Here is a 13508-nt window from a genome sequence, read left to right on the forward strand (position 1 = left end):
CACTCGCCTCAAAATTAATAACATAATCATCATTACTGATTTTATTTACTAGTATTCTTCTTTTAATGCTGTTTATAGATCAAATAACTTGTTTGGTGCGAGAAAATGTGTCAATGGTTGGTTTTGTGGGCTGAGCACTGTCCATCCTCCCCTGTAGAATTACAGAAGAAATGCACTAACATGATGATGTGTGAGACTGAAGATAAAGAAACAAAGACATTTCAAACACAGATAAGAAAGAGGAAAAAAAGGAAGTTGGTCGGAAATTGCTTAACTTTTCAGTGTGAGACTAAATGTGTTTCTACTGAAAGTTCTGACTAAAAAGTGGATTGAAGTCGTTTAGCATCCATTTAACACCTTATAAAGTATGTTTACTGAGTGTCTGTGAGTTTGAAATATCAAACATTTCAGTTTGGTGCTAGTTGACAGGTAAGAATGTCTACTTGGAGAGAGGCATGAGAAGCTGGTGACCTTTTAAAGTTAAAGTTGAGTTATTGGCATGTTGCACATCATGTCCTACAACAGACAAGTCTTGTTTCTCAAACAGAAATTGTGTATTATCCACTGACAAAGCTTTTGGATATATTTTGTGGTAATACATTTTGTAATATGTTACATAGGTTATATTAAATAGTATTTTCCATCATTTAGCTTACCAATTTTGAAAAACACTGACAGATTATTGAAAAGGTTTTGACGGTTTAAAAATGGGTCTAGCCTATTGCATTTCCCAACTGTTGAAACACTCCCAGAGTTAAAGAAGCTAAGAGAAATTAGAAGTAAAAAAAACGAGAGAAAACAGCGTTTTAAACGGCCCTACAAAAATAGAATGTTTTTTTTCTTTTCTTTTTTTTTTCTCAAAGAAGTGGTAGAGCCATTGTAACCTGCAATACAAGATTAAAAAATAAACTTCATGTGGGCTCAAGGTGTTTGGGTTAAGGTCCATTCCTCTCTCTCTCTCTCTCTCTCTCGCACACAAGCTAACTCTCACAGTAAGCTCTCAAAATAGCCCTGTATATTGTAAGACTCATCCTAATATTGTTTGTAACACATTCTTGATTATCCTGCTGGATGGGTTTCTGACCCAGTTTCACTCATTTAGTGTGAATCACACAAAATCAGTGTCTTTTTCCTCAGTGCCAAATATTTTCTTTTGTCCGCTCCAGTGTCATCTAAAGGCATTTAGCTGGGAATGCAGGAAGCCACTGAATTCTAATACAATGACGTATCAGGCAAATTGGGCGTGAGAAAGGCGGGCCATCTTAGTTTCACAATACTGGCATCACAAACTGCCTCCGGGTGGAAGGAGAGCCGTGTCCTTATTTTGAAATGAAGGACCACACCTCAGTCATGGAAATGTGTGGGTTTGGCCATACACTATTAATGGCAGTATCATGACAGCAGGTGTGACGACTGTGAGAGTTTTTGCACAAAAATTGTTGGCTACACAACATCCTAATTTCCTGGCGATAGACGGAAATCTGATAATGTAAAATAGTCATATTGATGTGTCTGCTTTATTTGACCTGGTGATCCCTTGATAAAGATGTTTTATGGTAGCTTCTTATTGTTGATCATGAAAGTTTCACGTACATGATGTGAGTCACTTGTGTGTGGTTTGTTTTCCAGTGCCAGAAGCTGAAGGAGATCATGGAGCCGTTGGATTGTCAGAGCGAACTGACCCCTGCCTCTGACCCCTCACAAAGTTCAGAGGTCAGCTTGGTTCCAGAGGGGTCAACCTATGTCCTCAGCAATGAAGGTGAACCTGTTTTAAAAGAACAGGATGAAAACAATGAGCTGGACCGTCTTGATCTGGATGGTACTCTTTCAGGTAGTGTGGACAGAGAAGGTCACACAGAGGTTAAGCAAGAGGATGGACTTGGAGAACAAGCACAGGGTGACGGGAACACTAGCTGTGACAGTGGAACAGCGTCCATTGATGATGCCAGGACACCACTAGCTGTCCACGACAGTGTTGTAGAATCACTTCCCGCTGTTTTTGATGGAGAACTCGGATGTTCTGGCATTGAGGAACCAGCAGGGGTGGTTCCAGAAGCAGAAAGTGGGACTCAGAATGAGGTAGAGGAATCTTCTCCATCTGTTCTGAATGGGACAGATGATTTTTCATCCACAGAGTTTGATGCATTCAACGGGCCAACAGAACTTAACAGAACTCCTTTGACTTCTACACCAGCTGGTCAGGGTGAGGAACTGCCAGATGTTGTTTCAGTACCCCTAAACTCTCAATCAAACTCCAACATGAACCCATATGACACGGACTGCAGCAGGAAGCTGATGTCTGAGATCCAGCGCTCTCTGTCTCAGGAGTCTCTACTGGATGAGCTGGAGGATGAGCTGTTGAACAGTCAGTCAGAGGGCATCCGAAAGGGACATCCCCCTAATGGACTTCAGAAGGACCAGAACTCCATGGCTTTATTTGAGAAGTGTGTACAGTACAAGTACTCCCAACAGGAGAAAGCCATCAAGAGGTAGGCTGTTGATTAATAGCTATGTCAATCAGCTCACTGGAGGTTATAGTCCACTGTTGGTGTTAAGATTTATAGCAGCATGAGATTGTAAATCATTAGTTTAAATTGGCTTTCTTACCTGCATGAAAATTACTCTTCACGTTCATCACTATCTTTCATTGTCAGTGAGTAGCAATAAAATGTACCCATTTGCCCGCCAAAAGTGTCAGATAATCAAGGGTAGTTAGTTTTATAAAGTTTTATATAGATTTTTATAAAATTGTTTTGTTTTTCTAAAGACACCTGCAGCAATTGTATTTCATATAATAAATATATGTAATAGATTATATATAGACATTATTATTATTATTATTATCATAATTATAATATAACGATTTTAAAACTGATCGTTATTTGGATATTCGTGCACAAGTTATTAAACAGTTATTAAATTATGTATTTTTTTTGTTCCGTTTTTTTCAGTTTTTACATAAAAATAAAATAAAAAAAATTATTATAAAAAAATGTTTTGGTGGGCTTTAACTAGGCCTACTTTTATATGAATAACCATATTGAATTATAAAAGTCAGATGTTGTTTCAGTACACGCACTTGTGCGAATGTTAGGATGTTTCAAAGCAATGATTATTTAGTCCGTGAGTCTTTTTGACTGATTCGTTGAAAGAACTGACTAAGATTAATTTGTTTATAAATCAAACTTCATGACCCGGTTTCACATACAAGGCTTAGATTAAGCCGGGATTAGACCTTTGTTCAATTAGGGCATTTAAGTAGCTTTTATAAATGTGTTGTAGAAAAAAACTAAACATTACTGGCGTGCATCTTGAGACAAAACAGTGGCACTGTGACTGACATATTTTAAGATATGTCGGTGCAAGTTGCTTTCAGGTAAGACAGCTCAAACATGCATTTTAGCCAGGGACTAGGTTTAAGCCTTGTCTGTGTAGCCAGGCATACATGCTTTTGCATCCAGCCAGTGAAGACCATGCATTAGAATTGTCTTTGTTTTATTTCACGGGTCATTGCCTGTTTAACTCATGACATTTAGCTCACACTGCAGGCTCACAACTATGATTTATTTTGCTGTGGTGCTGCTATTGATTATTTTATGATGTGGTCAACCTGAGCCTTTCTGCTCTAAAACCCCCTCCTGTTCTGCCTTTATTAATTTTTGCAAGGGCATCTGGCTGACTCTCATATTGGAACCAGTCCACAGCTTTGCTTTGCCCTACCTGCTGTTAATATTGTCTGATCGGTGACGCTCATGGACACCTGTTCCCTCTCACATGGTCTTTTCTACGTTATGACACATTGGTGCCTGATACTTTATTGAAAACAATTAATTGTTGTTCTAGATATGGTTTAGATCACCTGTTTATGTAAAAATATGCTTCTCACTGACAACAAGCAAATGACAGATGGACACAACAGAAGAAGCATTATTTCACAGTACAGCAGCTCCAGTGTATTACAATGTGCTAACATTGATAGTGACAGCTGGTAACTGTTTTTCAGGTTACTTGATGAGAATAAGAAACATCAGGAGCTGATTCTGGGCATCTGCTCCGAGAAAGACAGCATGAGGGATGAGCTGAAGAAGAGGATGGAGACGGAGAAACAGCATCATTGCACCATTAAGAAGGTAATGGCAACCATATATTGTTTTGTGTGCATGTGTTTATTAGTTTTTTTGGATAACCTGGCTATCAGTGTGTCCAACTATTGGAATACAAGGATGAGTTAAAACATGCACAATTCAACTAGAGATGCACTGATTGCCATTTTCTTGATTTGTGTGAGACCTGCCGATACCGATTTTTGCATATTCCGATTTTGTTTCAAAGAAAATACTTTTCTTCCATGTAAAATTTTATTTTCATAAAAAACAAGTAAAAAGGCCGTTATAAAATAAGAACAAATAAACAAATTTCAAACAACAGCACAAATTAATGCAATAGAATAGAGAGAGATATGAAATAAACACGGCTTTACGTTTTTCTGGTGGGCATACACACAGTATATTCAGGTAAGAAATACTACAGAAATTAAGGTAATCAAATGTAAAATAATACTGGATATTCTTCATTGTAAAAATTAAGTATAGATTAATGCTTACAATTAGTTACATAAGCTATTCAGTCAAGAGCAGAGAGTGATTTTTCTCTTTTCTCTACTGCACAGATCCAATATACTGTTACACAAAGTTATCACAGAGTTATCTTTCTCAACTGATTGGGTTTCAAGACTGACCTGTGTTTAGCTGAATACTCGCCAATACGGGCATTTTGACATAATTTTGTATGTATTGGACTGTGCAGTAACTGTGCCACTCATTTGGTACTTGCAACTCACAAGCTGTTTGAGAGGCGGTTATTGCGCTCCATAGATCACCATAGATCACTATAGATCAGTGGTGTGAGCGTGAAACCTGCGGGAATTACTAAAATTATACACAATACAAGCACTATTTTAACAGGAGCGAATGAGAGGAGTGAGTGACAGGAGGCGTATGTGTGTGTCACTTTGCCGTCGGAGAGAAGAGAGTGAGAGAGAATGCGCAGCTGGCGTTATTAAACTGTTTTCTATTTAAATATGTTTTAAAAATGTAATTTATTTATGTGATGATGGCAAAGCTGAATTTTTTAAGCATGATCCTCTAGAAATAATGCTTATATGCTGATTTGGTGCTCAAGCGTGCAATAACATTTCTTATCAATGTTGAAAACACTTGTGTTGCTTAATATTTTTGTGTAAAATGTGATACTTTTTTCAGGATTCTTGGATGGCTAGAAAGTTCAAAAGAACAGCTTTTATTTGAAATAGCACACTTTTATAATGTTACAAATGTCTTTACGGTTTCTTTAGATCAATTTAATGCACCCTTGCTAAATTAAAGTACTGATTTCTTTAAAAATAAATCTTACTGACTCCAAACTTTTAAACAACTGTAGTGTATATCCATGCACTCAACATGGATATACAACATGGATTACAATTTCATTTCCTGCTTATCCAGATTTTTAGGTATGTTGTGCTCAATGGCATTATTTGTTAGGATCTGGATGGACAACCATGACTGTCCAGTTTGCATTGATTAGAGAACACTTGTTTGCTGAAGAGCTTTCATCTGATACTGGAAAAGCATGTTTGTTTGAGAGAGACTCCAGGCTAAAAGACATCTGTAGTTCAGTTCAATCTGAAAGAGCCCCCTGTCATAGAGGGTAATAACACGAATCAAACAGAGCGGCCTGGAGGGGACCGGTCGAGAAGCCGTAATTAAGTGTTGCAGTAATGACGTGAAACTATTGTGCGTGTTTTGTTGTCATGGTTTCTCCACATAGGCGCATAGACAATCGCTTCCTCTGAATGAAACCTTGACTGTCTCTTTACTTTTCATTCAGTAGCAGCACTGTGAAAACTTAACATGTGGTTGTCAGAAAGAGAAGCATTTATTTCTCGAAACCCTGAATGGAGCCTTTCAGTCGCTTATTCCAATATTAATTTGAATATATTTTCATAAGCAGTCCGGAACTTGACATTTAAATGAAGAAGCCATGTTATGGTACACTGATGGTCAAAAGATTGTTTTTGAAAGAAGTCTCTTCTGCTCAATTCAAGGCTAAACCAGTTTGATCAAACATACAGTAATGTTGTGAAATATTATTGCATTTTCAAATAACTCTTTTCTATTCGATTATTTTTTTAAATGTAATTTATTCCTGTGATGGTAAAGCTGAATTTTCAGCAGCCTTTACTCCAATCTTCAGTCACATGATCCTTTAGATCCATGATATGCTAATTTAGTGCTAGATTATTATCAATTGTTATTGGTGCTCAATCATTAATAATAAATCTTATTAGTATCAATGTTGAAAACAGATTTTGCTGCTTAGTATTTCTGTGGAAACATTGATTATTAGAAATGTTTTTGAGCACTAAATCAGCATATTAGAAAGATTTCTGGAGGATCATCTTAATGATTTCAAACTTTTGACCACCAGTGTATATTTTGTCATATTGCACTCACTGGCCGTGTAAACTTTGATCTGTCAACTGTCTGTCAGCGCCGCCTCTGTTATTGTCATGATATGTTTATGGTTACTGCAGTCATGACATTTTAACTGACTGTCTGTCTTGTTTTACCAGTTTGAAAGCCGGGTGGAGGAACTTATGAAGGAACTAAAAGACTCTAGAGACAAACTGGTTCACCAGGATCAGGCTGCTAAGAATGCCATCCAGCAGATGCAGAGGGAGATTGCCTATAGGCTTGAACAGGTGAGAGGTCATCGCCATGGAGACAGTCCAAACAAATCCCTTCCTGCATAAGAACCCTCTTAAATATATCTAAACCGTTTTCTGTGTCTAAGCATCTTTAAAATGAAATCACATCAGTCTTACAGTGATATCATGTTTGCACAAACTGAAGGAGGGTCGTTGTGCATTTTGTATAGACCCTTTTACTGTTTGTACACAATGATGACGTATGCGCGCGCATATTGGCAACGGAAGTATGGCGAGAATCAGCAGCGTGTCAAGCTACGCGAGCGGATTAAACAACAGACGCGAGCATTTTTTATTATGTCCTCGCTCCAATCAACACGTTTAATCGCCTGCAGCCACTCTTCTGAAACGGCCGTGATCCTGTCGGAATAATATAAAACTTAAGCCCCTTGGTGGAATATCGATTAGTGCAACCGTAAACGAAACAACCAGACATTTTGATGCTGGGAAACCGCTTTGATAAACTTTCGGAGTTGCTAACACGTTAGAGCCAGTGGGGAAAAACACCACTTCCGTTGCCAAAATGCGCGCGCAACTATTTGATCACGTGGCCTGTAAAAGGGTCTATTCTGCTTCCATCTACAGGATGTCATGTGCTGGGTTTCCATTTGAATTTGTCCTCATCCTTTTTTAATCCCACTCAACGGCAGCTAAATGTGAAGTCCAGCATTCAGATATTGAGAACTAACGTCATACAAAATTTGCACAAGATATGGAAAGAGAGTTGTGTTTGGTTTGGCAGGACGTTTTCAAACAGCTCCTGTCTCTCATGTAAACTCCTCAGTCAAGTGTGAGGGCCTCTCCTTTGCTCTTTCACTGTCTTTGGAAATATCAACTATGATAAATCATAGAAGTTATCATAGTTAGTGTATATTTGGTAGTGGTCAACCGATATAATTTTTTTTTTATTGGCTGATGCTGATGCCAATATCTTAGAGCAGTGGTTCCCAAACCTGTCCTGGAGTACCCCCAACACAGCACGTTTTCGTTGTCTCCCTAATCAAACACACCTGATTCAACTCATCAGCTCATTAACATGAGCTGATGAGTTGAATCAGGTGTGTTTGATTAGGGAGACAAAGAAAAACAGTGTTGGGGGTACTCCAGGACAGGTTTGGGAACCACAGAGAGAAGATTGGCCAATGTCTGATTATAAATCCGATACATTTATAGATAGTAAAAACATGCATTACAATTTTACATAATATTTACTAAATTGGAAATAAATAGAACTATAGAAATAGAAATAGAAAATTGATCGTAGAACTTGATAAAAAAAAATCTGTAAAATTAACAGAATTGATGCTGTTATGGTATTTTTCACAAATATGAAACTGTTAAAATTATGAATAAAAAGGAAGTAAACAGTGTAACCAGTGCACTCATTAATCTGGTAAGTCTGTTTACTTTCTTTTACAGCTCTGTCTAATAATTTATTTGAGGAGAATGGGAGATCTGACGCTCGCGCTGACAAAATTAAAGTCTCACATGCTGTCAAAGTAAAAGACACATTGGCCAAACAGAAAAACGTCCCGGCCGATGCCGATAATTAAGAATGCCAAATATCAGCTGATATACCGGCCTTGGCAATATATCGGTCAACCACTAATATCTGTGCCGGTAACCAGACTTTTAAGGTTTCAGATCTCACATGATCCATAAACAGTGCGTGTTCATGTGTTTACATGTATGTTTTCTCGTCCCAGGCCAATAAGAAATGTGAGGAGGCACGTCAGGAGAAGGAGACAATGGTGATGAAGTATGTTCGAGGTGAAAAGGAAGCGCTGGACCTGCGGAGGGAGAAGGAACAGCTGGAGAAGAAGCTGCGGGAGGCCACAACAGAAGTAGACAAGCAGGCCCGACGGGGAAACATGCTGGCCCAGGAAAAAGGACGCCTGCAGCAGCTCTATGATGCCAAGGTCATACATTAAGAAATAGTTTATTTTGATGCTTGATGTGGTGTGTGTATCTACAGTATGCATTGATTATGTATATGTTCTCAGGAGTGTTTGTCTTTGATTACGCTTCTGTAGGAGAATGAGGTGACGAGACTTTCCCGTGAACTGGAGAAAGTCAAGGAAGAAATCAATTCTCAAGTCATCAAAGTAAAGTGGGCTCAGAACAAACTGAAGAGTGAAACGGATGCTCACAAGGTAAACCAGAGAACATTGTAAAATAAAGACTTAAAGTTAAAGTAAAAATGGCTCTGAAAGTGATTCCAGTATAACTAATTATAATGTAAACAGAATCGATAGTTATTTTAGTGTTGATAGTTATGAGATAGTTTTAGATTAAACATTGGCATTTTCTTAGCCAGTTTTGTCTTTTCGGCCAATTGTGTCTATTGCTGCAGTGTTATTTTTGTATTATTTACACACACAAACAAACATATAAAATACAATTTTATTTTAAGTTTTAGGATTTTGTTATGTGCTTTGGTAAAAAAAATGTTTGTTCTTCAGCTTACTAAAAAAGTTGAGCTTTTTCATCTAATATTTATCTTTTATTATATTTTAGCTTAATTTAAATTACCTTAAATTATTTTAATAATTTTCATTTTAGTTAACATTAACAGCACTCTATTACTGATTTCACTTTATTGAGATGTCTCTTCAATAACAGGAAACAAAAGACAGATTAAGAGAAACGACTGCCAAGCTGACTCAAGCAAAAGAAGAGACTGAACAGATTCGCAAAAACTGCCAGGACATGATCCGCACGTACCAGGTACTGTTTTCTCAGGACATGAGATCAGCGCTGCCCACTAGAGGGCTCCATATACAAACATTTGCCCTGCATGTAGACTGCAAAATCTGTTGTGCATTTTCTATAATGAGTTGGAGATGTGCATTTCAAGCAGCGCATTCTGCTATAGTTTATTAAAAAATGGTTGCTTTAGTCCTCCGCTCAACATAATTTGTGTGGCTTATCTTCATTTAGGGGGCTATAAACTAATTTGCAATTTTTGTGGCTTGTTACAAACTTCAAACCTCCCTCTCTGACTCCTGCAGGAATCTGAGGAGATCAAGTCAAATGAATTGGATGCAAAACTGCGAGAGACCAAAGGAGAGCTGGAGAAGCAAAAACAGGAGCAGACAGACCATCTAGAGGTGCAGTTTCCCTTCATTTACACTCCGATTCCCTTCAGTATAAGTTATTTTAAGAGCACAAGATCCAGAAAGTTTGATTGATATCAGAACAGTCTTGTCTACTAGGAACTGTATATTTAGTACAAGCGATGATGATATCAATTTCCCAATTCATATTTGAGTCATGTGCTTCACTAGGGCACAGAGGCCTCGTAAATTCTATTTTACAGCTTTTGGGGATGAGTGTTTGTTCATGTTACACCTCATATATCTTTTCTTTGGTTTGCTTCTTTTAGCCGTTCTGCCACTGCTTTTCTGAGATATGCCGCTTGGTCCTTATGGCACTTTGCCACATGCTTTTAAATGTATTTATGAGTAAATGAGCCTCCATTCACCAAGCGTCATTAGTACCCGAGGCTGACAATGAGAGTGTGTGCTCCCTTATCAATGAGTCGCCCCTGTGCAAGAAGTAGTGCTGGCATTTGCATTCTCATTAGCATTATTAACAGTGTTGCCTAGCAGGCGTCCTCTGCTGATTGTGATTACAATAATGAACAATGGCTGGATGTTCGAAAGAGGGTTTTCATGGTTATTCTGTTTGATTGGCAGATGCACAAGGCTAAGATTAAGGAGTTGGAGGATCTGAAGAGGACTTTTAAAGAAGGCATGGATGAACTGACCACCCTGCGGACCAAGGTTGGAAAGTCGTTTCTAAAAATAACTCTATGAAGTGACACTGTTTAAAAGTGCATTCATCTTATGCTTTGGCACTCTCTCTGGCCCTCAGGTTAAGTGTCTGGAGGATGAACGGCCCCGCTGGGAAGACGAACTCTGCAAATACAGAGAGATCATTAACAGACAGAAGGCTGAGATCCAGAACCAGAGGGAAAAACTCTCTGCCATCACTAGACTAGAGGAGCAGCACCAGAGGTCTGAACACTTGTGCCTATAGCCTCCTACCACTAACTTATGTATTATTTACTCAACTACAAGCTCATCGAGCCTAAACTTTGTCTGCACTGCGCCCAATTCCAATTTGCTTTTCAGATCTGATATTCAGGACTAACACTAATTTTTTTAGGTCATGAAATTGGATCCGTTTGTCGAGGCTAGAGTTGTCACAATACCAGTTATGTTTTACAATTCCTGATACCAGTTTCAATGCAAAGCAAACATAATTTGCTATTGAAACAATCATTATAACTATTTTAAAAATGTAGTATTAATGCAAATTAAATTAACAAATTGTACTGCATATCAATGAACACTTTTTACAGCATTTATTAACCTAGGCTATTGTTTATTTATAAATGTAGTATATTTATCCTACATTAATAAATGTACTTACTAAATTTACTAGTTCATTGGTAATAATTCATGTTTGTTCATATAAATAAATATAAATAATTATATAATAAATAGAAAAACAAAAACGATAAATGAAATAAAAAAATGAACATAAATGATATATAAATCTAATATATAAATAATATATATAATTAATTAGGTAATTACTTGCTGGTTGAAATTATCATTAAGATTTTTAAATGTTAATTGAGGTATTGTCCTTTGAATTTATTATACTAAATAAATAAAGAATTCAAATCATGTTATAAAGCCTTTGTGTAAAAAAAAAAAAAAAGGAAAATCATTAATAAAATGAAGAACAAAGACAACTATGACATATTAAGTAGATTACTCTACTCTAGTTTTGCAATTGTTAATGAAAACTATTAAAAATGATTTTTGTTAATTGAAAAAAAGCTGACATGAAATAAAGTAAAAATGTTAGATAAAGACTTTAGAAAATGCAAAGATTACAAATATTGCCTTGGGAACTGAAATAAAATATATATTTTAAATTACTTAAACTAAAATTGAAATAAAAATTTATTAAATGAAAAAAAAATAGAAAAATAAAAAACTAACAAGACAAAAGCAAACAAAAAATACTAAAACAAAAATTAAAAAGAAAACTGAAAATATAAAATTCAATACACCATAACAATGGACTGTACTCCCTTTCCTCAGCCTTGTTTTTGTTCACGTCGATATAAATATGCGTTCTGCTCTCATTAAGGTCTATTATAGTTCTGGCAACACTACAGACTTTTATTCTTATTTGCATGTTTGAATAGCATTTGCATCCGACCCTCAGATCCTTAGACTGTTAATGTTGCCGTGCTTCTGTTGAACATGGAGCATCAGTACAGCGTCCTGACCTTGAGTGATCCCCAGCAGTTGGTGGCCCCTGCTGATGCAGGAACTGCAGGTGGATGTGAATCCACAGTAGCGTGATCACACGGGCCCCTGCAGAACTGACAGAATAATTCATACCTCTGTGGCCGCCTCACAGGGCCTGCTCTGATTTCACTTCTGGTGGGCACAAACGTGTCAGTCAGCTGTATTAGCTTATTCTTATTTTGAGGGTATTTCAGATGAGTTATTTGTATTCCCATTTCCCAAGAATGATAGACCCTTCAGTCGGGTTCTTTTATAGCCTATGCAGTCATTTGGTCCGGTGGGAATGCTGGTACACCTTTATGCTGAAACTAGACATGGGTGGAAAACGCTTAAATAGCACGAGCTGCACACGTGTTGGTCCCCGTGTCTGATGTGTGCGTGTCTTTCTCAGGGATGATCAGGAAATTGCATCCTTGCGGGAGGAGGTGGAGAATCTGAACTCTCAGATAACTGACCTGCAGAGGGATATTGAAGGCAGCAGGACAAGAGAGGCAGAGCTACTGGGCTTCACCGAGAAATTGACCAGTAAAAATGCTCAGCTCCAGTCTGAGAACAACAGCTTACAGGCCCAGCTGGACAGATTGAACAACAGCTCCAGAGAGCTGCACAGCAAACTAGAGGAGACCGAGAGATCCCTCTCTGAAATGGTAAGACGATTGCATGTATATCAGTGTTGGGGAGATTTCTTAGAAACCATATAATGCCAAGTAACAAGCTACTTGTAATTAAAAGTAGTTACAGTAAACCCACCCTCAAAGTAGTTGACTACAGTACAAGGCACTATTTTAAAAAAATCATTAAGGATCTTAAAGGTGCAGTAAGCGATTTCTGAGAAACGCTGTTGAAAGTGAATCGGACTGATCACCACAACACACTTGTAGCCAATCAGCAGTAGTGGGGCGTATCAACTCATGATTTGAAGAAAGACTGTAGAAAGAGAGATGCCTGGGAGACATTACAAAAGAGAAAAGGTGCTGGAGAGACCTAAGCGGGAAGGCCTTAAAGTGCTGGAGAGACCTAAGCGAGAAGGCCTGAATGAGGATTTAAAGGTTGTGTTTCTGCTCCATATGTGAGAAACATTGGTTTTGATTTGTTTCACAGAACCAAGATATGCTATTGTAATATTAGCTATAGTAACAGGACCGTTTGGAGTCTGGAGCTGGTGTGGTGCTGGTGACTATATCTTGTGTACTGTGTTAATTTTTTGTTCTTCATTGTCGTTCTTTCGCCATCTTCACTTTATTTTTCATGTAGCATTGTTTTGCTTCGCTTCAGCTTTGATAAAGAGACATCCACTCTTGCATTGCATGTTTGTGCATTTTGGGGGGAAGAGCAGTGAAGGGAGGGGTTTCAACAAATTTCAACAGTGTTTCTCAGGAATCGCTTACTGCACCTTTAATTGAGGT

The 13508-nt window shown here is 37.7% G+C and overlaps 1 protein-coding gene across 3 annotated transcripts in view; it reads left to right on the forward strand.

The window, feature by feature from the left end:
- ccdc186 (coiled-coil domain-containing protein 186) overlaps positions 1 to 13508 on the forward strand; it is a 28030-nt gene that overhangs the window by 638 nt on the left and 13884 nt on the right. For all 3 annotated transcript variants that reach the window (XM_082152933.1, XM_082152934.1, XM_082152935.1), the window contains exons 2-11: positions 1630 to 2489; positions 4004 to 4130; positions 6635 to 6763; positions 8476 to 8688; positions 8803 to 8922; positions 9392 to 9496; positions 9781 to 9879; positions 10468 to 10554; positions 10646 to 10788; positions 12494 to 12749. In XM_082152933.1, the coding sequence (XP_082009059.1) occupies positions 1651 to 2489; positions 4004 to 4130; positions 6635 to 6763; positions 8476 to 8688; positions 8803 to 8922; positions 9392 to 9496; positions 9781 to 9879; positions 10468 to 10554; positions 10646 to 10788; positions 12494 to 12749 (2118 nt within the window). In that variant the 5' untranslated portion in view covers positions 1630 to 1650. The remainder of the gene's footprint in view (positions 1 to 1629; positions 2490 to 4003; positions 4131 to 6634; positions 6764 to 8475; positions 8689 to 8802; positions 8923 to 9391; positions 9497 to 9780; positions 9880 to 10467; positions 10555 to 10645; positions 10789 to 12493; positions 12750 to 13508) is intronic.

The sequence above is a fragment of the Leuciscus leuciscus genome (genome assembly GCF_965113295.1).
Source record: "Leuciscus leuciscus genome assembly, chromosome: 21".
In the NCBI taxonomy this organism is placed as follows: Eukaryota; Metazoa; Chordata; class Actinopteri; order Cypriniformes; family Leuciscidae; genus Leuciscus; species Leuciscus leuciscus.